This window comes from Bos taurus, chromosome 4 (assembly GCF_002263795.3).
Source record: "Bos taurus isolate L1 Dominette 01449 registration number 42190680 breed Hereford chromosome 4, ARS-UCD2.0, whole genome shotgun sequence".
Classification (NCBI taxonomy): domain Eukaryota; kingdom Metazoa; phylum Chordata; class Mammalia; order Artiodactyla; family Bovidae; genus Bos; species Bos taurus.
In genome coordinates, this window is record NC_037331.1 from 82719204 (window position 1) to 82746585 (window position 27382).

The window sequence follows — 27382 nt, forward strand, 5'->3', positions numbered from 1 at the left end:
TTTAACTTTTTGAGGAACATCCACATTGTTTTCAGTAGTGACTGAACCAATTTACATTCCACCAAAAGTGTACTTAGACGGTAAAGAATCCAGGTGGCTCAGATGATAAAGAATTTGCCTGCACTGCTGGAGACCTGAGTTCTATCCCTGAGTTGGGAAGATCCCCTGGAGGAGGGCATGGCAACCCACTCCAGTACTCTTGCCTGGAAAATCCCCATGGACAGAGGAGCCTGGTGGGTTACAGTCTATGGTGTCACACAGAATCGGACACAACTGAGCGACTAAGCACAGTGAAAATGTACAAGGGTTCTCTTTTCTCCACATCCTTACCAACATGTGTTGTTTGTGTTCTTTTTGATAACAGCCATTCTGACGGATGTTAGATGATATCTCATTGTTGTTTCGATTTGCATGTACCTGAATTTCAGATAAGTCAATTTTTTTTTCCTTTGTGGATGTTTCAAATATTGCAAAGTTCCTTGCATTTTTTTCCCCACAAAATCTGGAAACCCTAAATGAGACAGTCTTTTACTTGAGGATGAACATAAATCCTCCATTAAATTGTTTTATGAGGCATGCACACACACAGCACATATCTGTTTACTTTAAAGGAGAGTCAGATGTAGACCAGTATAACTGATATTAATTTCTTTTAATAAGGCTCATTCAATTCTTATTGGATTTGCTGTTCGAAGTTGGCTTACAGGTGTAAAAGAAAAGGTAGTTCAGGGAAATGATATAAAGATGTTTAATCACCAGACAAGACCACGGCATCAACATTAACACTGAAAGGCTGAACTGCAGGGAATTTAGCCCGATTCAGGTCTTCTCACTCCACCAGGTAACAGGCAAGCTTTGTCCATGTTTCTCCCCCCAACCCCCAATCTGATTGATCCCTCTGCTTGCAGTTCTGAGCTCTCAGTGCTCAGGCATCTCTTCTCCTGGGTGGGGGAGGTGTTCCCAGCCTGCCACAGGGACATCTTCAAGAAGAGGGTTGGTACAGAGAGGCACAGCTCCACCCAGGCCTCTTCTGACACCACCCCCTCTGGGCTTAGCCTGGTGGTTTTAAAGAAAGATCCTCTTTGACTCCCCTGCCTGTCACATCTGCTGAGAACCCCAGTCTAGCTCACTGTCCCAGGCATGTTGTGGGCCCTAGTGCTGCCTTTGGTTTTCCTGGCTCTTGGTAAGTGTGTTGCCTGTATGCTCAGTGGATTCTTCTGTATTTTGTGGCATTGGTGGGGGCAGGAAGGGTCATACTCAGAAACTGGTGTTTCCTCTTCATCATTATTTTTTATTGCTTTTCCCATTGCAGTCACTCAGGTATCTTCCAACGCCAAAGGGGCCCAGATGTCAGTCACTGGCAAGACTTGGGAGACTGCTTCTTTCACTTGCGATCTTACACAAGATGCCACATATATCCACCTGTACAAACAACAGGAGGGGATGGCTCCCCAACGCCTTTTCTACTATGATGTCTACTACACCAAGATTCAGTTCGAATCAGGAACCAAAAAAGAAAAATACAGTGTTTATAAAGTCACAGGAAGGAGCTACAGATTTGCAATCCTAAATCTGGAAGACAGTGATTCTGGGATGTACTACTGTGCTGTCTGGGATAAGCACATTGGTTCAGACTTCCTGTACACTGCACTGGAAATTTTGCTTGTGGCTGCCAAGTGCAGCTCTGGTAACAACCCCTGCCTCACTTCTTCCCCCAGATTTTCTTTACTCTGGACAAAGAGAAACCCTGAGCTCAATGCCCATTTCCGAAGTTTTATATTCTATAGCCACCTCCTCCCTCTCCACAACAGCCATAGTTTTTCCTGAAAACAGACCTTCATCCCCAGGCTGTAAGCAAGCAATATAGCAGGCAGCATATCCTCACTCTCCTAGGAACTGATAGAGTTCATATAATTTTTTCTTTAGAACAAACAGGGGATCTAGGATTGATCTCTTAGGAAAGACATTTAGAAGAGCAAAATGGAAAGGCTAGACAATATGGAATCATTAATTCCATCATTATCCAGAGAAAATGGCTGGGGATGGAGCATCTTTATTATTCAGGAATATGAAAAATAAGAAATGATGGAATGAAAACTTGAGACTTCTTAAACCTCAAGCTGGTATCTGATCTCTCTTTTGGACAAATAGATATTTTCCTCATATAACCAACTAGGGCATGACTAACATAGTGAAAGTGTAGGAAAAAAAGTTATTGTTTTAGGTAAGCCAACCATGATATTCTACTTACACCTTCTTTTGAAGTTCAGCCCACAGCCAAAACTGGTCTGGTCTGGTAACAGATAAAGTGGTATGTCTCCCTTTGAAATGGGCCAGGTCCCAGCCTGACACAGGAGTGCATTCTAGAAGAGTGCTTGTGAGCTTCCTCCCAACCAAGAAGCCCCTCCTCTCTTACTGCACCCCTGGGCACTGCTGCTCTCCCAGGTCATCATATTTGTTCATGATAACCCCACAACCACAAGTCAAAGCTTCATGTCCTTCCACTTCTGTGACTGCAGGGAAGATGAGATTGGCTAGTAAATGCACCAACTTTAACTTGCTGTACTGCTCAGCAAGCTCTTGGAGTTGGTGATAGACGGGGATGCCTGGCGTGCTGCGGTCCATGGGGTCACAAACAGTCGGACATGACTGAGCAACTGAACTGAACTTGAACTGATCAGCAACCACATGGTTTAACTGTTTGCAGCTTTAGGACAGTCTGAAGCATTCAATATATTTTAATTTAGATTTTTCCAGTGGTGGTAAGATTTTGTTCTGCACATTCGTTTCTTTGATCTGCTGTGATTTCAATTTCTGTGTATGGGGGTAAGGTAGCAATCTTAATATGGAGATCCAGTTTCTTCCCCAGTTACTGACAAATACATCATTACACCACTGTTTTTCATCATCACATAGTGATAACTATCTTTCTATATGCTCACATTTTCTCCCTCCTCTTCCACTCTCTATCTGCTTATACAGGCCAGTTTCTCCAAGGGCACAACTAGAGATGGCAGTTACTATGTACACACAAGAAACACAATCACAATCATGTGTAGGATAAAAACTATGCTATACACAACCTGTGTGTGACCAAAGAAATCAGAGAAAATAAAAAATACTTGAAGACAATAAAAATGGAAGTGAGTGAAGTGAAAGTTGCTCAGTCATTTCTAACTCTTTGCTACCCCATGGACTATGCAGTCCATGGAATTGTCCAGGGCAGAATACTGGAGTGGGTAGTCTTTCCCTTCGCCAGGGGATCTTTCCAAACCAGGGATCAAACCCAGGTCTCTTACAGTGCGGGTGGATTCTTTACCAGCTGAGCCACAAGGGAAGCCCAAGAAGACTGGAGTGGGTAGCCTATCTCTTCTCCAGAGGATCTTCCTGACTCAGGAATTGAACCGGAGTCTCCTGCTTTGCAGATGGCTTCTTTTCCAACTGAGCTATCAGAGAAGCCCCAATATAGAAGAACATCATAAAAATCTGTGGCACACAGCAGAAGCAATTCTAAGAGTAAGGTTTATAGTGATACAAGCCTACCTCAGGAGACAAGAACAACCTGAATAAACAGCCTAAACTAACACCTAAAAGAACTAGAGAAAAGAAAAACAAATTAACCTAAAAGTAAGAAGAAGGAAAGATTAGTAAAGATCAGAGCAGATATAAATAAAATAGAGCATAAAAGAACAATAGAAAATATCAGTGATATCAAGAACTGGTTATTTGAAAAGACAAATTGGAAAAACAAATTTATCAAGTAAAAAAGAGAAAAATCTCAAATATGCAAAATGAGACTTGAAATAGAAGAAATTGAAATTGACACCATCAAAATACAAATGATAATAAGACATTACTGCAAATAATCATTTGCCATGCAAGAAAACAGACAACCTAGAATAAATGGATGAATTCCTAGAAATGTAAAATCTCTCCACTTAACCAGGAAGAAATAGAAAATATAAATACACCATCAGAAATGAAACTGCATCAGTAATCAAAAGCATTCCAAAAACAAAAGTCTAGGACCAGACAGCTTCTCAGATTAATTCAACCTAATATTTATAAAAGAACATCTGTCTAAAAATATTCTAAAAATATCAAAGAGGAAGGAACACTTCCCACCACATCATCAAAAATTAAATATTAAGTAATGATGTCTCCTAATGTTTAATCCTTAAGTCATGTCTGACTCTTTGCAACCCCATGGACTGTAGCCTGCCAGGTTCCTTTGCCCATGGGATTTCCCAGGCAAGAATACTGGAGTGCATTGCCATTTCCTTCTCCAGGGGATCTTCCTAACCCAGGAATCAAACCCACATCTCCTGCATTGGCAGGTAAATTCTTTACCGCTGAGTCACCTGGAAAGCCAAAGATGTCTCTTTCCATCTTCTCATTCCAAGTTTCTCTACCCGAAGATCCAGTCAGTCTCCTACTTGTTCCTTCTAGCTCACATTTCTAAGATCAGATCAGATCAGATCATTTGCTCAGTCGTGTCCGACTCTTTGCGATTGCATGAATTGCAGCACGCCAGGGCTCCCTGTCCATCACCAACTCCCGGAGTTCACTGAGACTCATGTCCATCGAGTCAGTGATGCCATCCAGCCATCTCATCCTCTGTCATCCCCTTCTCCTCTGCCCCCAATCCCTCCCAGCATCAGAGTCTTTTCCAATGAGTCAACTCTTCGCATGAGGTGGCCAAAGTACTGGAATTTCAGCTTTAGCATCATTCCTTCCAAAGAAGTCCCAGGGCTGATCTCCTTCAGAATGGACTGGTTGGATCTCCTTGCAGTCCAAGGGACTCTCAAGAGTCTTCTCCAACACCACAGTTCAAAAGCACCAATTCTTCGGCGCTCAGCCTTCTTCACAGTCCAACTCTCACATCCTACATGACCACAGGAAAAACCATAGCCTTGACTAGACGAACCTTTGTTGGCAAAGTAATGTCTCTGCTTTTGAATATGCTATCTAGGTTGGTCATAACTTTCCTTCCAAGGAGTAAGCGTCTTCTAATTTCATGGCTGCAGTCACCATCTGTAGTGATTTTGGAGCCCAGAAAAATAAAGTCTGACACTGTTTCCACTGTTTCCCCATCTATTTCCTATGAAGTGATGGGACCGGATGCCATGATCTTCGTTTTCTGAATGTTGAGCTTTAAGCCAACTTTTTCACTCTCCTCTTTCACTTTCATCAAGAGGCTTTTGTGTTCCTCTTCACTTTCTGCCATAAGGGTGGTGTCATCTGCATATCTGAGGTGATTGAGATTTCTCCTGGCAATCTTGATTCCAGCTTGTGTTTCTTCCAGTCCAGCGTTTCTCATGATGTACTCTGCATATAAGTTAAATAAACAGGGTGACAATATACAGCCTTGACATACTCCTTTTCCTATTTGGAACCAATCTGTTGTTCAGTTCTCACGTTGCTTCCTGACCTGCATACAAATTTCTCAAGAGGCAGGTCAGGTGGTCTGGTATTCCCATCTCTTTCAGAATTTTCCACAGTTTATTGTGATCCACACAGTCAAAGGCTTTGGCATAGTCAATAAAGCAGAAATAGATGTTTTTCTGGAACTCTCTTGCTTTTTCCATGATCCAGCGGATGTTGGCAATTTGATCTCTGGTTCCTCTGCCTTTTCTGAAACCAGCTTGAACATCAGGAAGTTCACGGTTCACAAATTGCTGAAGCCTGGCTTGGAGAATTTGGAGCATTACTTTACTAGCGTGTGAGATGAGTGCAATTGTGCGGTAGTGTGAACATTCTTTGGCATTGCCTTTCTTTGGGATTGGAATGAAAAGTGACCTTTTCCAGTCCTGTGGCCACTGCTGAGTTTTCCAAATATGCTGGCGTATTGAGTGCAGCACTTTCACAGCATCATCTTTCAGGATTTGAAATAGCTCCACTGGAATTCCATCACCTCCACTAGCTTTGTTCGTAGTGATGCTTTCTAAGGCCCACTTGACTTCACATTCCAGGATGTCTGGCTCTAGGTCAGTGATCACACCATCGTGATTATCTGGGTCGTGAAGATCTTTTTTGTGCAGTTCTTCTGTGTATTCTTGCCATGTCTTCTTAATATCTTCTGCTTCTGTTAGGTCCATACCATTTCTGTCCTTTATCAAGCCCATCTTTGCATGAAATGTTCCTTTGGCATCTCTGATTTTCTCGAAGAGATCCCTAGTCTTTCCCATTCTGTTGTTTTCCTCTATTTCTTTGCATTGATCACTGAGGAAGGTTTTCTTATCTCTTCTTGCTTCTCCTTGGAACTTTGCATTCAGATGCTTATATCTGTCCTTTTCTCCTTTGCTTTTCGCTTCTCTTTTCACAGCTATTTGTAAGGCCTCCCCAGACAGCCATTTTGCTTTTTTGCATTTCTTTTCCATGGGAATGGTCTTGATCCCTCTCTCCTATACAATGTCACAAACCTCATTCCATAGTTCATCAGGCACTCTATCTATCAGATCTAGGCCATGCCCATGGGGCGACCCAAGACAGGCAGGTCATCATGGAGAGATTTGACAGAATGTGGTCCACTGGAGAAGGGAATGGCAAACCACTTCAGTATTCTTGCCTTGAGAACCCCATGAACAGTATGAAAAGGCAAAATGATAGGATACTGAAAGAGAAACTCCCCAGGTCAATAGGTGCCCAATATGCTACTGGAGATCAGTGGAGAAATAACTCCAGAAAGAATGAAGGGATGGAGCCAAAGCAAAAACAATACCTAGCTGTGGATGTGACTGGTGATAGAAGCAAGGTCCGATGCTGTAAAGAGCAATATTGCATAGGAACCTGGAATGTCAGGTCCATGAATCAAGGCATATTGGAAGTGGTCAAACAAGAGATGGCAAGAGTGAATGTGGACATTCTAGGAATCAACGAACTGAAATGGACTGGAATGGGTGAATTTAACTCAGATGACCATTATATCTACTACTGCAGGCAGAAATCCCTCAGGAGAAATGGAGTGGCCATCATGGTCAACAAAAGAGTCCGAAATGCAGTACTTGGATGCAATCTCAAAAATGACAGAATGATCTCTGTTCATTTCCAAGGCAAACCACTCAATATCACAGTAATCCAAGTCTATGCCCCAACCAGTAATGCTGAAGAAGCTGAAGTTGAACGGTTCTATGAAGACCTACAAGACCTTTTAGAACTAACACCCAAAAAAGATGTCCTTTTCATTATAGGGGACTGGAATGCAAAAGTAGGAAGTCAAGAAACACCTGGAGTAACAGGCAAATTTGGCCTTGGAATACGGAATGAAGCAGGGCAAAGACTAATAGAGTTTTGCCAAGAAAATGCACTGGTCATAACAAACACCCTCTTCCAACAACACAAGAGAAGACTCTATACATGGACATCACCAGATGGTCAACACTGAAATCAGATTGATTATATTCTTTGCAGCCAAAGATGGAGAAGCTCTATATGGTCAGCAAAAACAAGACCAAGACCTGACTATGGCTCAGACCATGAACTCATTATTGCCAAATTCAGGCTTAAATTGAAGAAAGTAGGGAAAACCACTAGACCATTCACATTTCTAGATGCTTTTTTAAAAATAAACCTAATACTTTCAGGTGTATAGGCTAGGTTTAGAAAAGGTAGAGGAACCAGAGATCAAGTTGTCAACATTCTTCAGGTCATAAAGAAAACAGGAGAATTCCAGAAAAACATCTACTTCTGCTTCATTGACTATCCTTTGTGTGGATCACAACAAACTGTCTACTTCTGCTTCATTGACTATGCTTTGTGTGGATCACAACAAACTGTGGAAAATTCTCAAATAGATGGGAATACCAGACCTGTCTCCTGAGAAACCTATATGTGAGTCAAGAAGCAAGAGTTAGAACTGGACATGGAACAACTGTGGAAAATTCTCAAAGAGATGGGAATACCAGAGCACCTGACCTGCCTCTTGAGAAACCTATTATATTCTTTGGCTGCAAAGAATATAATCAATCTGATTTCAGTGTTGACCATCTGGTGATGTCCATGTATAGAGTCTTCTCTTGTGTTGTTGGAAGAGGGTGTTTGTTATGACCAGTGCATTTTCTTGGCAAAACTCTATTAGTCTTTGCCCTGCTTCATTCCGTATTCCAAGGCCAAATTTGCCTGTTACTCCAGGTGTTTCTTGACTTCCTACTTTTGCATTCCAGTCCCCTATAATGAAAAGGACATCTTTTTTGGGTGTTAGTTCTAAAAGGTCTTGTAGGTCTTCAGGTCAGGAAGCAACAGTTAGAACTGGACATGGAACAACAGACTGGTTCCAAATAGGAAAAGCAGTATGTCAAGGCTGTATATTGTCACCCTGCTTATTTAACTGCTATGCAGAGTACATCCTGGGAAATGCCAAGGCTGGATGAAGCACAAGCTGTAATCAAGACTGCTGGGGGAATTGCCAACAACCTCAGATATGCAGATGATTCCACTCTAATGACAGAAAGTGAAGAGAATCTGAAGAGTCTCTTGATGAGGGTGAAAGAGGAGAGTGAAAAAGCTGGCTTTTTCAACATTCAAAAAATGAAGATCATGGCATTTTGTCCCATTACTTCATGGCAAATAGAAGGAGAAAAAGTGGAAGCAGTGACAGAATTTATTTATTTTTTTTGGATTCCAAAATCACTGCAGACTGTCACTTTAGTCATGAAATTAAAAGACACTTGCTGCTTGGAAAGAAAACTATGACTAACCCAGATAGTGTATTAAGAAGCAGAGACATCACTTTGCCAACAAAATCTGTATAGTCAAAGGTACAATTTTTCTAGTAGTCATGTATGGATGTGACAGTTGGATCATAAATAAGGTTGAGTGCCCAAGAATTTATGCTTTCAAATTGTGGTGCTGGAGAAGACACTTGAGAGTCACTTGGACAGCAAGGAGATCAAACTAGTCAATACTAAAGGAAATCAACCCTGAATCTTCATTGGAAGGACTGATACTGAAGCTGAACCTCCAATACTTTGGCCACCTGATGCAAAGAGCTGACTCATTGGGAAAGAACCGGATGCTGGGAAAGAGTGAAGACAAAAGGAGCAGGGGGAACCAAAGGATGAGATGTTTAGATAGCAATACTCTAGATGTACATGAGTTTGAGCAAACTCTGGGAGATAGTGGAGGTCAGAAGAGGATGGTGTGCTATAGTCCACGGAGTTGCAAAGAGTCAAACATGACTTAGCAACTGAATAAGAGCAACTCATTTATATAGTATTTGATAAAGAGCTATTTTTTGTTCTCCCAACAAATGATCAGTAGCTCAAAGCCAGTTTTAAAACAATCTCTCATTTCTCTACAATTTAAAAATTCCTTATCATATTTTTACATTAATATATGCTTGGAGTGTTTTCTGTAGGACTTTTGTTTCATTTATGCTTTAAAATTCTTACAACATAATTAGCTCAATCCCAATCCTTACAACATACAACAACAACAAATAAAGTTTATCTTAACTCGGATTGGAATTATAGTCAATTTATGTGATTTTAGGAAGGATTAGCATGTTTATGATATGGAGTTTTTCTTTCATGAATATGATATGTCCCTCTACTTATGCAGGTTTTTTCCAGCCCTTTAATAAAATCCTGTACTATTTTCTTCATATGGTCTTGTATTATTTTGTAAATATAATCAAAGATTGTGTAACTGTTTACCTATTCTTTTACATTTTACTACTTAAATCCTTCATGGGTCTTGGAATACAGACAACTCCTAAAGCTTAGGAAAATTCTGCTCATGGTCTTAGAATAAGGAAAAACAGAAGACAAGATGTCAAAAAGGAGATGAGTGGGCATCACTCATGTCTATAATAGATGCAAAGAGTATATGTCAGCCCCAAGTACTAATAACCCAGAACTTTCAATTTAAAAAAAGAGATGAGATGCGCTTAGTCGCTCAGTCATATCCAACTCTGCAACCTCATGGACTGTAGCCCGCCAGGCTCCTCTTTCCATGGGGATTCTCCAGGCAAGAATACTGGAGTGGGTTGCTGTTCCCTCCTCCAGATCTTCCCAACCCAGGGATCGAACCCAGGTCTCCTGCATTACAGGCAGATTCTTTACCATGTTATCTACCAGGGAAGCCCTTAAAAAAAGACTCCTTTCTAAATATGATTTTCATCCAGGTCTCTCATCCTTTTATATTGTGTTGGGTGCTGTGAGTGGACAGCTGCTCACCATGATCTCCTCTTATTTTCATCCTCAGGGCAGAGGCATTGAGTGCTCATGGGCCTCAGGCCAGGACTGGGTGGATCTGCCATGGACATGGGAATCTCAGGGCCTGTCCTGTATGGATTCTGGCAGCTGGACAGTTCATCTGTGCTCAGAGAAGCACTCAGTTGCTTCTGGATATTTCTTTTTCTCCTGATCTAAGGTGAGTGGCTTGAGAGTACAGAACAGCCTCTAAGAGTCTTCTTTCAACATATCAGAGAAATGGATATTGTTTTCAAGTTTTAGTTTTACTAAGGAATCTAATCTCAAAGCAGATAGAATTCTACAAATTTCTTCCTTTATTCTAGGAAAAATAGTAAGTCGTCATGGGACATGTTCTCTCATCTTGCATTGCCGTGGTAAAGAATTACGTTATTCAACAATGGAGACCTTTGTTCACATTTCTCAAGTACACTTGTGTTGGCATATTTGCATTTTCAGTTACTGAAGAGTTTCTTCTTTTCAGAAATACATTCCTAAATTGCTGACGGAACAGCCCTGGTGTTTGTGGGAACAGAAGGGTCTTTCCTTTGATGTAAACTCTGAGCTGTTTCAACAGAGCTGAACACCTGGAAAAAAAAAAGTCTTAATTCTTTGAATACTATTCCTGGAAATTTAGAAAGGCCAGTAGTTAACTGTTTGGTGCCAATGATGTGTTCTTTTCCTGCTTTTACACTTTTCATGTATTATCAGTGTTTTCAATGATTTCTCCTCTGGGGAAAGCAGATATTTGGGTCCATTTATCTGAGGAAAATTAATAAAACATCAAATACCACAAAACCTATGTTCAAGGACTTTCAAAAGAACCCAGAGAATAAAGTTGCCAGTACAAAGTTTTCAACTGCTAGTCATGTCATGAAGGTAGGTGAAGGCTGAGATTATTGTAGGAGCTTCAACCAGGGTAATGGCTCAGAGTGAAAGAAGATATTTGGAAAAGGAACTAAGCTCATAATAGCTCCCCATGGTAAGTAACTTTTTTCCATTTTTTACCTTGGTCATGAAAGACTAACAGATGCTTTTCATTTTATTTTATTTTGGGGGCTCGTGGGATCTTAGATCCCTGATCAGAGATCGAACCCAAGCCCATGGTAGTGAAGTGCCAAATCCTAACCCCTGGATAGACAAGAAATTTCTGACTGATGGTTTTTAGAAAAAAGCAATTTAGGATTCCTCCTTATCTGACTGCCACATTCTTGGTCTCAGAATACAAACAGCAATTTTTCAGCTACTGGTCTCTGTATATGGAAACTAAACTACTTTGGAAATGGTTTATTTTTTCTGCTTGTAAACAGTTGAAATTTTTCTTCTAGAAAACACACACACATGCAGAATAGGATCAGGCTAGATAATAAAAAGGACTCAGTTTTATTGTTTCATTTCTATTTCAATATTCTTATACCATTATCATGTTCCTTATTATGTTAGTGTAAGTTTTTGGCTCAGGTTCCTTTTCTTGAAGATGGTATGTTAAGTGAGTTACTCTTCTTTTAATTAGCTCTTCTCTAGAGTTTGAGATAAATCTGCTCCATTCTCCTAATAACTTGCCAAACAAATATAGATTTTCACCTCATCCCTAATAGCAGTGCAAAAAGATTCTATAGTAAATGACTATAGAACTTTGATAAATCTCACTTCTTATTACTCTAGCTTCTCAGAGGTAGGCTGATAGTCTTTAAAACTTGAGCGATTGCATCTCTTTTTTAAATTAATTAATTTTTTAACTGAAGGATAATTGTTTTACAGAATTTTGTTGTTTTCTGTCAAACCTCAACAAGAATCAGCCATAAGTTTCTTGGATATGGACAAGTTTGTCAGCTTGAGTCATTTCAGCTCCAAAGTCCTTGAAAATGGTGTGCATGGTTACATATCCTCATTTGCTCTTTCATTCTCTCAGCAAATATTTATTGAATTGTTTCTGTGCTGGATGCTTGAGATAAAAGTGTGAACATCACAGATAGAACAAGGATAACACTCAAACAAACCATTTCTATTCTAGTGGGAAAGTGTTTGAAATTCTGGCTTAATGGGGACCCATGTTCTATGATATGTGGCTGCAGAGAGGCAGGACATCTTGATGAACTTGTTTCCTTTCTTAATTGATTAAATAGTTGTTTTTGTTGAGTCATTAAGTCACGTCCGGCTCCTTTGTGACCCCATGAACTGTAGCCTGCCAGACTCTTTCGTCCATGGGATTTCCCAGGCAAGAATACTGGAATGGGTTGCCATTTCTTTCTCCAGGGGATTTTCCTGACTCAGGGATCGAACTCATGTTGCCTACATTGGCAGGCAGACTCTTTAACACTCAACCACCAGGGAAGCCCAATGTAATAGTTATTGCTTGTAAAATCTACACCTTTTGTTTGGTGGACGACTGATGAAACGGCCTCAAAACCATCCCATTAAAGAGAATTTTAATATTAGTCAATATTAGCTATATTTACTGAGGGTCAGGCACCATGGTAAGTATTTCAATGCCTTATCTTTTCCTCAACAGGAATCCTTTCATTCTCATTTCATAGATAAGGAAACTGAGTTTAGAGTAGTTCACTTAAATGCTGTAAGTCACATGACTAATTACTGTTGGCAAAGTTTGAGATCCAATAGGGATTCCCTTGTGGCTCAGCTGGTAAAGAATCTGCTTGCAATTCGAGAGACCTGGGTTCAATCCCTGGGTTGGAAAGATCCCCTGGAGAAGGGAAAGGCTACCCACTTGAGTATTCTGGCCTAGAGAATTCCATGGATTGCATAGTCCATAGGGCCGTGAAGAGTCAGACATGACTGAGTGACTTTCACACTCACACAGAGACTTGTTTATTCTGAAGTAAGTGGACTAGACCATTACATGATGTTAGAAACATTAAGTCATGTTTTTATATCCTGAATATTTACTCTCTGTAGTCTGACCTGGATCCTTCAATTAACTACAGTGTTGTCATAGTGCATACTTTGTATTGCTACTCATGTGTGAAAACAATGCTTTTGCTTTTAATGATGGCACTGAGATGACCTTTCTTTATGCCCAAAAGATCATGTAAGTCATATTGAATATGCATTTATTAAATATTCAGAATATGTGTCAGTTCTATCTCAATACAAAAGAAACAAGTAATAAAAGGAAATAAGAAAGCAGGAAAAAATGTAGTGGAATACATACTATCTGTTAACACACCAAATTTGATAAACACACCAAATTTTAAAATATGATATGCTTTTCCATCCACAAAATTAGAAGAGAACTTCAATGCAGGAGTCTTTAAGAGGAAAGTGAAGTAAATAAATAAATAAAAAGGGGACTTTGCCTTCAACATCCATTTTATAAAATGAAATAAATGGTCTTTAAACATATACATTTATACTTCCAGTACATCAATGCTATGTCCTCCAACATTTAATGTCATCCACAGATGGTGACCCTCAGCAGGAAGGCAGGCAACGTTTTAGTGATCCAAGGAGAAAATAGGAGGATTTGAGGACTGGGCATCTTCATTTGGAACAGGCCATTTCTCTTAGTCATTCTGTCTTAAGGTTCAGTGCCCAGAGTTGCAAGTTGAACTTTGGGCATGAGTTAGGTAGAAGTCAGTTTGAGGCTGAAATTTCAGGTAAAAGCTTGGAATGCCAGTAGATGTGCTGTTAATGGGGGGAAAAATGCCATTTATTTTGGACAACACCAGTGAAGAAGTTCCATGTACTGATTGCTTCAGCCAATGTTCTCTTTGGATTTCTTAAACGTGGAAATACAACAAATAAGAATAAACAAATGATTGCCTATTAATTGGGTATGTGAAAAGCTGTGATGATGGTTTTGAGAGGTCTAGACATATTACAGCATAGAGTAAAGCAAACAAGTCATTAGTTGCTACAAATCTAATTGCAAACCCCAAACACTGAATTCCTATCAGGGTATGCAAAATTTGGCCCCATGTTATTAAAATGTCATGTTGGACCACACAATTATCAGAAATAAAAATGCTAATAATAATGATAATACAGTAATTTTTATAGTATCTTATCTCCATATTATTTTTATTCAAATCACTCTTCAGTTCTTGTTTTGTTTTGATCTCACTGCAACTGTGATAAGGATGTTCAATTGACTTAACAGTAATAACATCTTTTACAAATAAATGAAGTATCTAAGGGTTTAGCTTATTTGATTTGCTCAGCCCCAGAACTTGTTAGGAGCAAAATGAACTAGGACCTGAATCCTGGTGTCTTGAATTCCAGGCTATCATAATTCCACTAGAATTTGAAGGAATCGGTGAAGCTAAATTAGTCTAAAGTTTTTGATACAGCCTGAATCACTGTGTAATAATTACAAAAAAAACTTCAATGTTGGAACAAAACTTGTTGTCACAGGTAGGTATTAGAGAATGTAATTTTTTTCCAAGGTAATAGAGGGAAAGTGAGGAACAACTAAATGAGAATGAAAGCCACAAAAAATGGGTATGTGGTTGGGGATTAGATTTAGGAGAGATTTTACAAGTTGGAAAAGACTCTGATGCTGGGAGGGATTGGGGGCAGGAGGAGAAGGGAACAACAGAGGATGAGATGGCTGGATGGCATTACCGACTTGATGGACGTGAGTTTGAGTGAACTCTGGGAGTTGGTGATGGATAAGGAGGCCTGGCGTGCTGCGATTCATGGGGTTGCAAAGAGTCGGACACGACTGAGCGACTGATCTGATCTGATCTGATCTGATAGTAAAGGAGCGTGTAGACAACACTGTGCAAATGTTGTAATAGGATTTGGCTTTGTATCCATGTGGACTTCAATAAAGGGCCCATGTGGCATTCTTGCCTGGAAAATCCCGTGGACAGAGGAGCCTGGCAGGGTACTGTCCATGGAGTCGCAAGAGTCGGGCATGACTTAGCAACTAAACAATAATGTAGTATATGTAATAGTCATAAAAGTGTTTGGCCCAAGGTTGAAGTTTGTCATTACAGCTAAGTTTTGTGAGTTGACAGGTTTCCTTTTCTGATGCTGAAGACGTATTTTCAAAAACATGGGCTTTTGAGTCAGGCTGACCTGGAGCTTCTGACCCACCACTAACTACTTATGTGAACATGGGGGTGATTCTCTGGCCTCAGTCTCCTAATCCATAAGATAGGATAACAGTGTATATTCAGCAGGGGTAGTAGGAGAATTGAATGAGATAAAGTGAATAAAGTACTTAGCACATTGGCTAACACCTCATAGGTGCTGGATAGTTGTTTATTCAAATGTAAAGTGAAAATGGCCTCCAGGAGGGAGAGTTTTTTGCAAAACTGTTGACAGCACTGACATTCTTCAGAGAATGCAGCTGTACTTCTGACTCCTCAAATGAAAAGTTATCTTACTGTCCACTCACACACACACAAAATTGAATTGGGGGGATTTGTCTCTCTTTAGCAGGTTCTTGTCTACTTAGCAAGAAAAATTAGATTAAAATGTATTTTTTTTAATATGTCTTGTTGTTCTATGTGGTTTAAATCTTAATCCTTTAGCTTACTTGGTATCATTTCTAACAACAATATTTATTGGCTCTTAAATATATAGTCAATAAGTTTGGGCTTCATGCTCATATTTATCAGAAAAAAGTTTTAATTTATAAAGAAAGTGATCAAGAAGGGAAGTCAAATATAGAGGGAAATATCATAAATTTGAAACTGCTATTTAAAAATGAAATAGTTCTAATTATCTAATTTATAAAGGAAAAGTGAGAAGAAAAAAAAGAGAACACGTAAATGTCAGCATAGTATATGGTTGGAGAAATACACAGTGTCTTGCTATGATAATGAATAAAGTACTACTTGTTCTAAAAGGAAGATGCATAACATTAAAATAAACACATTAAGACCCAACTATATTTAAAGCATGAGTAAAAAATCAACACCGTCTGTTTACTGATTTAGTAGAAAAATCAGGAGCTTTGCTGCACAGGCAGAAATTCTGAATAATTCTTTTCTTCTCATGTGAGAAGTCCAATTTTTCTTTTCTTAAGATATTTCCCAATGAGGGGCTTCCCTGGTGGGTCAGTGGTTAAGATTCGGCCTTCTAGTGCTGGGGGCACAGGTTCGATTCCTGGTTGGGATATACACTCTATTCAGTAGGTGGAAAAGAGCGAATAGTGGTGCTCCAAAGCAGTTCAGCAGCCTTATACGGTAGGTTCAAATGAGAGTCAAAATGTTGTATGTTATTCCTGAATTTAGACGAAATTCCAAAGTAAAATGTGATTTGGTGCACTTTCTGAATTGAGACAAAATTCTGATAAATGCATTACTTGGTAAGTTCAGTGTAAGAGCATTTCTGAAAACAATGTGTGCTCAGTTGCTTCAGTTATGTCTGACTCTTTGCGATCCATGAACTGTAGTCCACCAGGCTCCTCTGTCCATGGGATGCTCCAGGCAATAATACTGGAGTGGGTTGCCACTTCCTCCTCCAGGGGATCTTCCCAACCCAGGAATCGCACCTACTTTTCCTGCGTCTGCTGCATTGCAGATGAATTCTTTACCGCTGAGCCACGCAGAAGCTCTTCTGAAAATAATACTTTTTTTTAAAATGGAAGTATAGTTGATTAACAACATTGTGTGAGTTTCAGGTGTACAGCAGAATGATTCATTTATACATATGTGTGTATGTGTGTGTGTTTGTGTATCTGTGTGTGTATAGTCTTTTTCACGTTCTTTCCTATTATTACAAGGTTATTACAAGATATTGGATGTAGTTCCCTGTGCTATATAGTAGGTCCTTATTGTTTTATCTATTTTATATATAGTATTGTGCTATCTGTTAATCCCAAATTAGGAGTTTGGGATTAATTGTACATTTTAAATAAAAGTTTTAGAAATATAGCTATCTTGCTTCCACATTCAAGGCACTGTAAATAATGTAGTGCTCTACTAAAAAATCTGGAGTGGTTCAGATGTAAAATTGAGAGGTTATATAGAATTAAAAATAAAGAGGATTCCAGCACTTAAGAATTGGGCATGGGACCCACATTTGGAGAGAAAAGTTAACTTCATACATTGTCACATACCCGTGGACACTGACTCCATTTTAAAAAGCAATTGCATATCACTTTTTAAAAATGATAAACTTCTCTGGGTGTTTATTTTTGTGGGAAATAAAATAAATATGGTGCATCCCAGAATCAGTTAAATGAATGAGTTTCCACAGAGTTTCAGAACATAAGAATGTGTCATTTGGCGAAAGAGAGCATAAGTTAAAATACAAGATAAGATGGGAAAGGAAAGTAATTTAGAAGGCATCAAAGATTCTCACAGATAGAGAAACCATCAGAGTTACCTGGTCTCCTCCTCCATCCGCATTCCCACAACCCACCCATCTACTCCAAAAGAGGCTCCACTATGATAGAGCAAAAGAGAATTTTTTTTTTAATCAGGATTTCCCTGGCAGTCCAGCAGTTGGGACTTTGCACTTCTACTGTAGGAGGCACAGGTTCAAAGCATGGTGCAGGAACTAAGATACGGCATGCTGCATAGTATGGTCAAAAAACAAGCAAACAAAAAAAATAAGCTGACAAAACAATAAATGTATTCATGAATTTTGGAAGCCTTGATATGGAGTGTTTACGTGGGGTATTTAAAAGTCATACGCCATCTTTACAAATGGAGAAAAATGAAGGTCAAGGTATAATCTAGCTTTACTACTCAACAGCTGTGACTTTGGGCAAGTTACATGAAGTCTTGAACTTTTCTTTCCATCAAAGATAAGAACAATAATACGCATCTGACAATCTATTGTGGATGAAAGGCCACCGTGAGCACTGGTTCAATGATGCCTTTCTTTTACCACTCGCTGTGCTGCCCTCAGTCATTCACTTGTGTCCGACTCTTTGCTACCCCATGGACTGTAGCCTGCCAGGCCCTTCTGTCCATGAAATTTTCCAGGCAAGAGCACTGGAGTGGGTTGCCATTTCCTTCTCCAGGGGATCTTTCCAACCCGGGAACTGAATCCACATCTCTTGTGTCTCCTGCATTTGCAGTGGATTCTTTTCCACTGGGCTACCTGGGAAGCCTTATTACTTGCTGCTGCTGCTGCTGCTAAGTCACTTCAGTCGAGTCTGACTCTGAGCAACCCCATGGACTGTAGCCTACCACGCTCTTCCGTCCATGGGATTTTCCAGGCAAGAGTACTGGAGTAGGGTGCTATTGCCTTCTCCATTATTACTTGCTAGGTTTTTCCAAATCTCAAAATGTTAGTGTTGCTCTAATGATTCTTTTTAATTATATTTTATTTCCCCCCACAGATAGAAACCTTGCTACAGACATTTCACCCAAGCCCACTATTTTTCTTCCTTCAATTGCTGAAATCAATCACAGTAAGACTGGAACATACCTTTGTCTTCTGGAGAAATTTTTCCCTGATATTATTAAGGTTTATTGGAAAGAAAAGGATGGCAACAAAGCTCTGCCATCCCAGCAGGGAAATACCATGAAGACTACTGACACATACATGAAGCTCAGCTGGCTGACCGTGACTGAAAACTCCATGGACAAAGAACATATCTGTGTCGTACAACACGAGAGAAATATAGGAGGAATTAATCAAGAGATTCTTTTTCCTTCAATAAATGAAGGTATGTGAATAAACATAAAACAGAACCCTGTTTTTCAAATAAAATACACCACTTTTTCTGTTAAGCATTAATGAAAAACAAACAAATGTCTTTATAAAATGATGTTTTATTTAATGGTAGCATAAATGTTCTGCTATCTCTCCCATAGAATTAAAGTGGGATAGGCTTTGGTACCAGAGAAGGCAATGGCACCCCATTCCAGTACTCTTGTCTGGAAAATCCCATGGACGGAGGAGCCTGGTGGGCTGCAGTACATGAGGTTGCTAAGAGTCGGACACAACTGAGCGACTTCACTTTCACTTTTCTCTTTCATGCATTGGAGAAGGAAATGGCAACCCACTCCAGTGTTCTTGCCTGGAGAATCCCAGGGACGGGGGAGCCTGGTCGGCTGCAGTCTATGGGGTCGCATAGAGTCGGACACGACTGAAGCGACTTAGCAGCAGTAGCAGCAGTAGGCTTTGATACATAAATATGAAAAAAATTTTACTTAACCTTTTCAGATTTGGTTTCATCTTCCAAAATATTAAGATCATAGTAATGTTTCTTAAAGTTGTTGTATGGATTTAAGGAAACAACATCTGTGAAAATATCTAGCAACTTGCTGCTGCTGCTGCTAAGTCGCTTCAGTCGTGTCCGACTCTATGCGACCCCATAGACTGCAGCCGACCAGGCTCCCCCGTCCCTGGGATTCTCCAGGCAAGAACACTGGAGTGGGTTGCCATTTCCTTCTCCAATGCATGAAAGTGAAAAGTGAAAGTGAAGTCGCTCAGTCCTGTCTGACTCTTAACGACCCCATGGACGGCAGCCCACCAGGCTCCTCCACCCATGGGATTTTCCAGGCAAGAGTACTGGAGTGGGGTGCCATTGCCTTCTCCAACTTAGCACATAACAAATCTCCACTGTGGATGACCTTGGCTGACCAGGAAATGAGAACATGTATGCATCTTTTAGGAATGTTCTACTCAGCAAATAAGTCAGTGTCACTTTAATTCTGCTTTATGCAAGGTACAATTCCACAACAATGAGTTATTAAATGATAAAACGGTGTTTGTATGATGGAGGCAGATTGCAGTTCAACAAAATGTAGAATAATTAGACACCTGGGGTTTTATTATGTTTTTAGGTTTTTGAAATTTGTATTTTACATATCATCATAAGATAAGCTAAAATTTTGTAATTAGAGATGGGGTGAGGCTAAAGTATACAGACTTACTCTCATTCTACATAAAGAATGCATTTCTTGCCATTGGAAAATGCTTCTCACAAACTCTCATTGTAGCCCTAGCACGTGCCAGGCCTAGAGGGAATGTGGATGAACACACTCAGGTGAATTACTCTCCCAGAAGGATGCACTACAGTCAAGAGAATATCAGATCAGATCAGATCAGATTAGTCACTCAGTCGTGTCCGACTCTTTTCGACCCCATGAATTGCAGCACGCCAGGCCTCACTGTCCATCACCAACTCCCGGAGTTCACCCAGACTCACGTCCATCGAGTCAGTGATGCCATCCAGCCATCTCATCCTCTGTCATCCCCTTCTCCTCTTGCCCCCAATCCCTCTCAGCATCAGAGTCTTTTCCAATGAGTCAACTCTTCGCATGAGGTGGCTAAAGTACTGGAGTTTCAGCCTCAGCATCAGTCCTTCCAATGAACACCCAGGGCTGATCTCCTTCAGAATGGACTGGTTGGATCTCCTTGCAGTCCAAGGGACTCTCAAGAGTCTTCTCCAACACCACTTGTCTCTTAATCACTCAGGGTTACTTGTGATTTGGGCAAGGTGTACCAAAGGAGACCCTGTGATACAGATGTTGGGCAGAGGGCTGGAAGTGCGCTGGCCCTGGCAGTGATCCTGTAACTCACAGGACTCCGGACTGAAAGTCCTCAGTATTCACCTAGCAGGCCAAAGGCCCCAGAGTGTCCCTAATTAGGAATCATTGCTGTGCCTTTCCTGTGGTTAGGAAGCCCTTTTTAAGCAGTGGGAACCACGTGCTTAATCAAATGTACATAGACTTTTACTGGGCACCAGTCCAGATTTTTGAAGCAAGCCTATCTCTTCCCTGATCCTCAGTTTGTCCACTGATCAAATTAGGTTTGAACACTTGCCTTGGCTTTGTCCTGGGACTGCAATGAAGAGCAAATAGAATAGCACCAGAGAAAACGTTCCAAAGCATGACATAGATGTATTTATTCTTATATTCATCAAATCTATTTGTATCCTTTCCTAAAACTAATTAAAAGTAAGAATACAAAAACAGCCCTAAATTGTTATTTCTACTCTTTATAAATAGAGAGGAAGCAAATTTGCTAAGTGCTGTCTAATGTAACCACAGCTCTGATTATCCTACTAGGTTTTAATTTTTCTTGTAGTCAGGAAAAAATGAGTCACTGTGACAATGACCATACTGGAGAGAAGCCCCAGTTCATAATGTGTTCTACCTGACACAACTTCTGAAACAAATGCTTTGCAAGTGGTTCTAACGGCAGTAAAACTAATGAGGGCATTTCTGCTAATGTCGTTCTACCGCAGATTTCTAATGCTGTTTCTTAGAAGCTTTTTGTTTTTGATAAAAGCTAAGAATATAACATGGAAGTACAGACTGATGAAATGATTTTGAAGAGAAATAAAATTAATCTGGTCCTAGTTTTCAACCAGCCTTTACTGAGAAATTGAACTTATCATAAACACATGAAGTTTATTACAAAAATTTGTTTCTTTATTGTTTCTACCTCAATCAATGCATGGTAGTAAGAAATTTGTTTATCTTCTAACAATTTAAAAAATTTATTTATTTTATATTTTGCTGCACTAGGTCTTCATTGCTATTTTGTTGCACTGGGTCTTCATTGCTGCACAGGCTTTTCTCTAGTTGCAGTGCGTGGGCTTCTCACTGCAGCGGTTTCTCTTGTTGCAGAGCACGGGCTCTGGGGCTTGTGGGCTTCAGTGGTTGTGGCACACGGGCTCCGTAGTTGCAGCTCCCAGGCTCTTGAGTGCAGGCTCAATAGCTGTGGTGCATGGGCTTAGTTGCTCTATGGTATGTGGGATCCTCTCAGATCAGGGATCAAACCCATGCTTCCTGCATTGGCAGGCAGATTCTTTACCACTGAGCCACCAGGGAAGCCCCTATTTACCTTTTAATGAATAAAATCATTATAAGGAAAGAAAGGGACTTATTAAAGTCAGTTCTTGAGGATACTTTAACATCAAAACATGACTCTACTTGTATTTTCATTCTTGGGATTTACTCCAAAGCATTCATACCTCAAATCCAAGTTTTAGATTATAGGGAAAAAAATATCTCATTGAGGGCGTAAAAAATATAGCAGACTGTATTCATGTGGACATGAACCCATCCAGGAGAAAAGCGATAAACCAAACAACTTCTGTGACTGTTTTCCTCCATCCAACAGTCCATGATCTTTTAAAAAAATTTTGTACTAATATGGTTGTATTTTTCTTTGACATTACTCATGAATAAAATTCTCACTTCAAGTTTTATCAAGCCAGATAACTAAAAATGTGATTTGATCTATTTTTTTTTTTTACCCCTGGAAAGAAATGCTGAGCTCCTGTAATAAAAAGGTCATTGTTAAGAATAATTAAGATCTCTAGAAGACAAAATGTTTTTAATGTTCACAATGGTGGAATTCTGTTGTCTTTGCATAGGTTGATTTCTCTTTCTAAGGCTTATTTTTAGAGTACTCTCCACTTGCTCTGTCTCATTTAATCCCCAACAACCATCCTTTGAATGGTGTCTCTGCCACCACTGGTATCACCGATATGACTCTCCGCCAGTTACCCTCTAATTCTTATTTCTTCCTTTGTAACATGGAATCCTCCAAAACACAAATCACTCCAGTGTCACTGGGGGATTAAAGAAGATAATGCACGTGAAGAGCTAAGCGAGTGCCTAGCCCAGTTACAGTCACTCAGCTATTAACCTTGTTAACATTGCTTTCGTTATGCCCATAAGCTCCACAACTACAGAAAAATCATGTCCGTGAGCCAAGGATACCAAGGATGTGTGTGCTTTGGAAAGCTTCAGCGCTTTCTTTTGCTTGATGGGAAATATGCCTTAGCCTAACTCCTTCAAACGTGGGATTCCCTTGAGGACTCTAGCTTTGAATGACTTTGATTTGGTAGCAATTCTTCATCTTGGCAGTGGGTGCTGAAGTTATGGAGCAGCCACTTTTCCTGATTACTTGTCTTTGCAATAAGTATTTCTCCAACACCTACTTTGTGGTAAGCACAGTGCTAGGAGCTATGAATACAGAAGGAAAATAGGATGCCATTGGGTATTACCCTCCAGTTATGGTAAAATGTAGCCTTCACGAACTTCAACATTTCCATGTGTAGAAAACTATATGCAAATGAAATCTATGAATTACATGGAATCAGACCAACTAGTTTTGGAACTGTAGGGCTCATATTTTTAATAACTGTCTCTCTCAGCAGATTATCTATATATATACATATATATGTATTATACAATAACACATGTATAAACACACACAATGTCAAATAATGGGCACAAATAATTGACTAATACTTTTTTCATTTCTTGTAGTTGTCAGCTCAATTGTCCCTACCACTGAGTCTCCCAGTGACTGTTTAAACCATGACAGCAGTAAGTTTTTGTAGATGATTGCCTTTATGTCATGCTTTAGTCTTTTATTTCCTTTCTAATCTATTTATCTTTTGAACTTCTCTGGCTAAAAGTACAAAAGACCAACAATTATCTGAAATTGTGGGGCTCATTGTCGTAGTTTTAATGATATCTCTTTTGTCTCACTGTATCTCACTGACTATCTCACTGTCTCACTATATATAAATATATATATTTATATATACACAGATACACACATTTTACATACATATGTACACATTGTAAAATACTGGGCAAGGACAACCAATTAATACTTGCTTCCATTGTTTCTAGAAGTTACCGGTACTGGTTCTAAAAAAGCTTGTCTGAAAGATGAAAGTGGTAAGTTTTTGACTTTGTTTGCCTTTACAAAATCCTATAGCATTTTTTCCCTCCTGATCAAATTACCTCTTGAACTTCCCTGCTTAATGTTAGGAAAAAGCAATTATTCCTAGAATTGTGGAGTTCATACATTTAATCAGAGTATCTCTCCTACTTGTGCTAGCAAATTTTACCTTATATATACATATATATTAACACACATATACTTAATCACATATGTGCCACTGTCTAATAATAGATATGAACAATTGACAATACAATTAATACTTGCTCTCCTTTCTTCTAGAAGTCACTGCTGATAATAATTCTACAAAAGTGTGTCTGAAAGATGAAAGCAGTAAGTTTTGCCTTTGTGTCATGTTACAGCACTTTTCCTCTCTAAATAAACTTAACTTTTGTACTTCTTTGGTTTAAGATAGAAAGCCAGAAGTCTGGATATTGTAGAATGGATGGTATCATATTTTAAGTAATCCCATCATTCCCTAAGAGTCATCTTAGCACAGTAAATGTTGGTTTTGGAGTTTTGAGGATGTAGTGATAGGTTCTGAATTACTTCAACAGTGGGCTTCACTTAGTTGCGTAGCTTTTGTTTGTAGTGACTAGAGAAATGCGATGTCAAGTTGCTTCTAGACATTTGAGTTTTAGCCCTTGTTTGCATATAATACATGAACTGACACTGAGAGCTTGATATACACAAAGTGTATTGCTATATCTTTCACATATACTCTGTTTGCTCCCTATAACCACTCCTATGAGGTGGTACAATATTTTCCAACATTTTGCAATCAGGGCAATGTGCCAAAATTAGTTCAGTCCTTTGTACAAAGTCACACAGCTAGATTTGGGGATTCAACTTAGTCCATCTGAAACAATGGTTCACACAACTTACTCAGTTCTCTATTCCTCCTCTAAGAGGTAGACATAGAGCAAGACTCCCGAAGCCAAGGTCCTGAGACAGGATGAACCCATGGGCAGGGGGTTAAGTGCATGGGCTTCTGAACATCACAGTCCCCAATACTTTTATTATTAGCTTCATGAAAAATGGGTAAATTAGTTACATTTCTGAGCAATACTGCCCTCATATGCCAGTTGGAAACAATAATAGACTGAACTCAGTTATTGGAGATATAAGATCACATATGTGGAGTGTCTCCGACAGGGTATCCATTTAGCTGGCACAGAATCAATACTAGTTGGTGGCCTCTTCTCCCTACGGGTTCCAAGTGCATTTAGAATCTCTGGCTCTAGCTCTGCTGATTCCTCCTCCATTTCAAGTATCAGGGGGCCCAGAATTCAGCTAATACCTGACCTGACTGAGGGGAGTTAGTTATGAGCAGGTCACCTCCTGAGATCCTTTCCATACTAAATGCTACTGATTCTGGAGTTCTGACTCTATGAAGATGAAGTGTGGGAAAGAGAAATTTCCACAGGAAGAAACTCAGTCCTGAGATTAATTGAGTAGCCAAGTCAGGCCCATCATTAGTGCTGTTAATTGTTTTTTGACAGCATATATTTCTTGCAAAACTTCAAGGACACATAAGGGCAATTATCCTATAACATCACAGCCATGATGTTAGACATTCAAGACAGACAGGTGAGTGAAGCATGAGCTCCTGATGTTTCAGGAATTTTGGACTAAAGACCTTCTTCCATTTAATAAAATATCCTGTTTACCAAAACCTTCTGCCCACTACAATGTATCACAACCAGATTTCCATGACTTGTATCTTTCTTAGGAACCTCATTTATTCACAACATATAATGGCTCAGATCCTCCCAAATCAACAATTCAACTTGATATTTATGCTTAACTTTGATGTCTGGTGTGTCAATTGCACACAGAGTTGCAGGATTACAGAGCAGCTAAGAATGTGTTCTTCAACGTCATGTTGCTGGGATTGAAATGTGGTTTCTGGTACTTTCTAAATGTGTGACCTCAGGCCAATTATTTTTCTCTGTGCTCAGTTTACTTGTAAAATGTGATTGAAACTAATAATCTCATGCTCTGCTTTGCTTAGTCACTCAGTCATGTTTAAACTCTTTGTGACTCATGGACTGTAGTGCACCAGGTTCCTCTCTCCATTGGGATTCTCCAGGCAAGAATACTGGAGTGGGTTGCCATGCCCTCCTCCAGGGGATCTTCCCAACCCAGGGATTGAACCCAGGTTTCCTGCATTTCGGGTGGATTCTTTATCATCTAAGCCACTAGAGAAGCACAATAATTTCATAGGTTATCTTAAAGCTTAGATAAGAGTAGAATTTTACATGCAAAGCTCTCAAAATAAGTGTTTGATTAGTTGTTAATGAATATAACCTGTTATTATTACTCAGAGATGCAGGAGGGGGGCAAAAAATGCTAAATGCTATTTATCACAAATATTTTTCCTTTTGGATTCATTCTTTAAAAACACAACTTTTTTTTTTTTTAATATTTTGGAAGAGTCTAGTGAATTTAGCTGAGGTTGTTGATTGACTTGAATTGCCAACTGGATTCTGAATTGTCCTGGCAGTGGTGGTGCTCATGGTGCTTGCATTTGTTTTCTTTGGCATTTGGTGGTGCAGGGGTAACACTTCACAGTAGGTCAGCAGAAATAATTATGACCTCCTCCCATTACTGTGTATTGACCTTTCAAAAGAGCAGGTAACTAATCAAATGATTTCTCCTAGATACCCTGCAGCTGCAGCTCATGAACACCTCTGCCTATTACACCTACCTCCTTCTCCTCCTCAAGAGTGTGGTCTACTGTATCATCATCACCTCCTGTGTGTTTCGGAGAACAGGCATCTTCTGTGACGGGAAGAACTTGTGATAGAGGGTCCCCGAAGGAGTCAGCTTTCCTTAATCATCTGTTGATACTGAAATTCTCTGCTTGCTTTTTGGATTTGGGTTATCTCAGTGCATATGTGTTTTTTCCCCTATTATGTCATTATTGTGTAACAATTTTTCAAACACTGGGCAAACAGACAGTTCTACCCTGAAACAAGGAATTCTGTTATTACTCAGGGAGCAAGGCCCAGGGCGGGTCCAGGGGAGCCTCTCCCACCACTGTCCCCACCCGCATCAGCTCCTTCCACCCCAAGTCCCCATGCCTCCAGGGTGCACTAAGCGGGCAGCTCCCCATCTCCTCCGTCAGCATCTTCCCCAAGACCATGGTCTTGACCCTCCCTGTTACACATCCTGGGGCAGCCAGCTTTGCTACTTGAACTCTGTACGTTCTTTTTCATAATAGGCACAATAAGTAAAAAAATAAATAAAAAGTCCACACATTTGTCTGTGTGTACTTTAATTTCATGAAATCTAACCAATGTAAGAAACATCATGACAATTGAGCTATCAAATTCTGCATGGTTGTAATAGTGGTCAATACCACATGTCTAAGTCTTTCCCTGAAATGGTGGCTATGGTGCTTTCTTTGGGGCACTGGGGCAAATGAAGGTGCCCAGGGTCCTTCTCTTTCAAAGTCACCAGATTCAGACTCATCAGTTTGGGACGTTCTGATGGTGACAGTGTGACACCCATCATGCCTTGCACCGAGTGTGCTCAGATTGTACCAGTGTCTCACAAGCACTGAATCCTGAGCCTCACATTAACCCCATGGGAACTGCTCC

General features: G+C 39.9%; 1 gene segment (V, D, J or C); it reads left to right on the top strand.

The window, feature by feature from the left end:
* Positions 1 to 989: 989 nt before the first annotated feature.
* Positions 990 to 27038, top strand: TRGC4 (T cell receptor gamma C4). The segment is given in 8 exon segments: positions 990 to 1183; positions 1313 to 1613; positions 14512 to 14564; positions 18457 to 18786; positions 23354 to 23413; positions 23726 to 23773; positions 24060 to 24110; positions 26441 to 27038. Coding segments are annotated over 8 exon segments (1029 nt in total).
* The last annotated feature ends 344 nt before the right edge of the window (positions 27039 to 27382 follow it).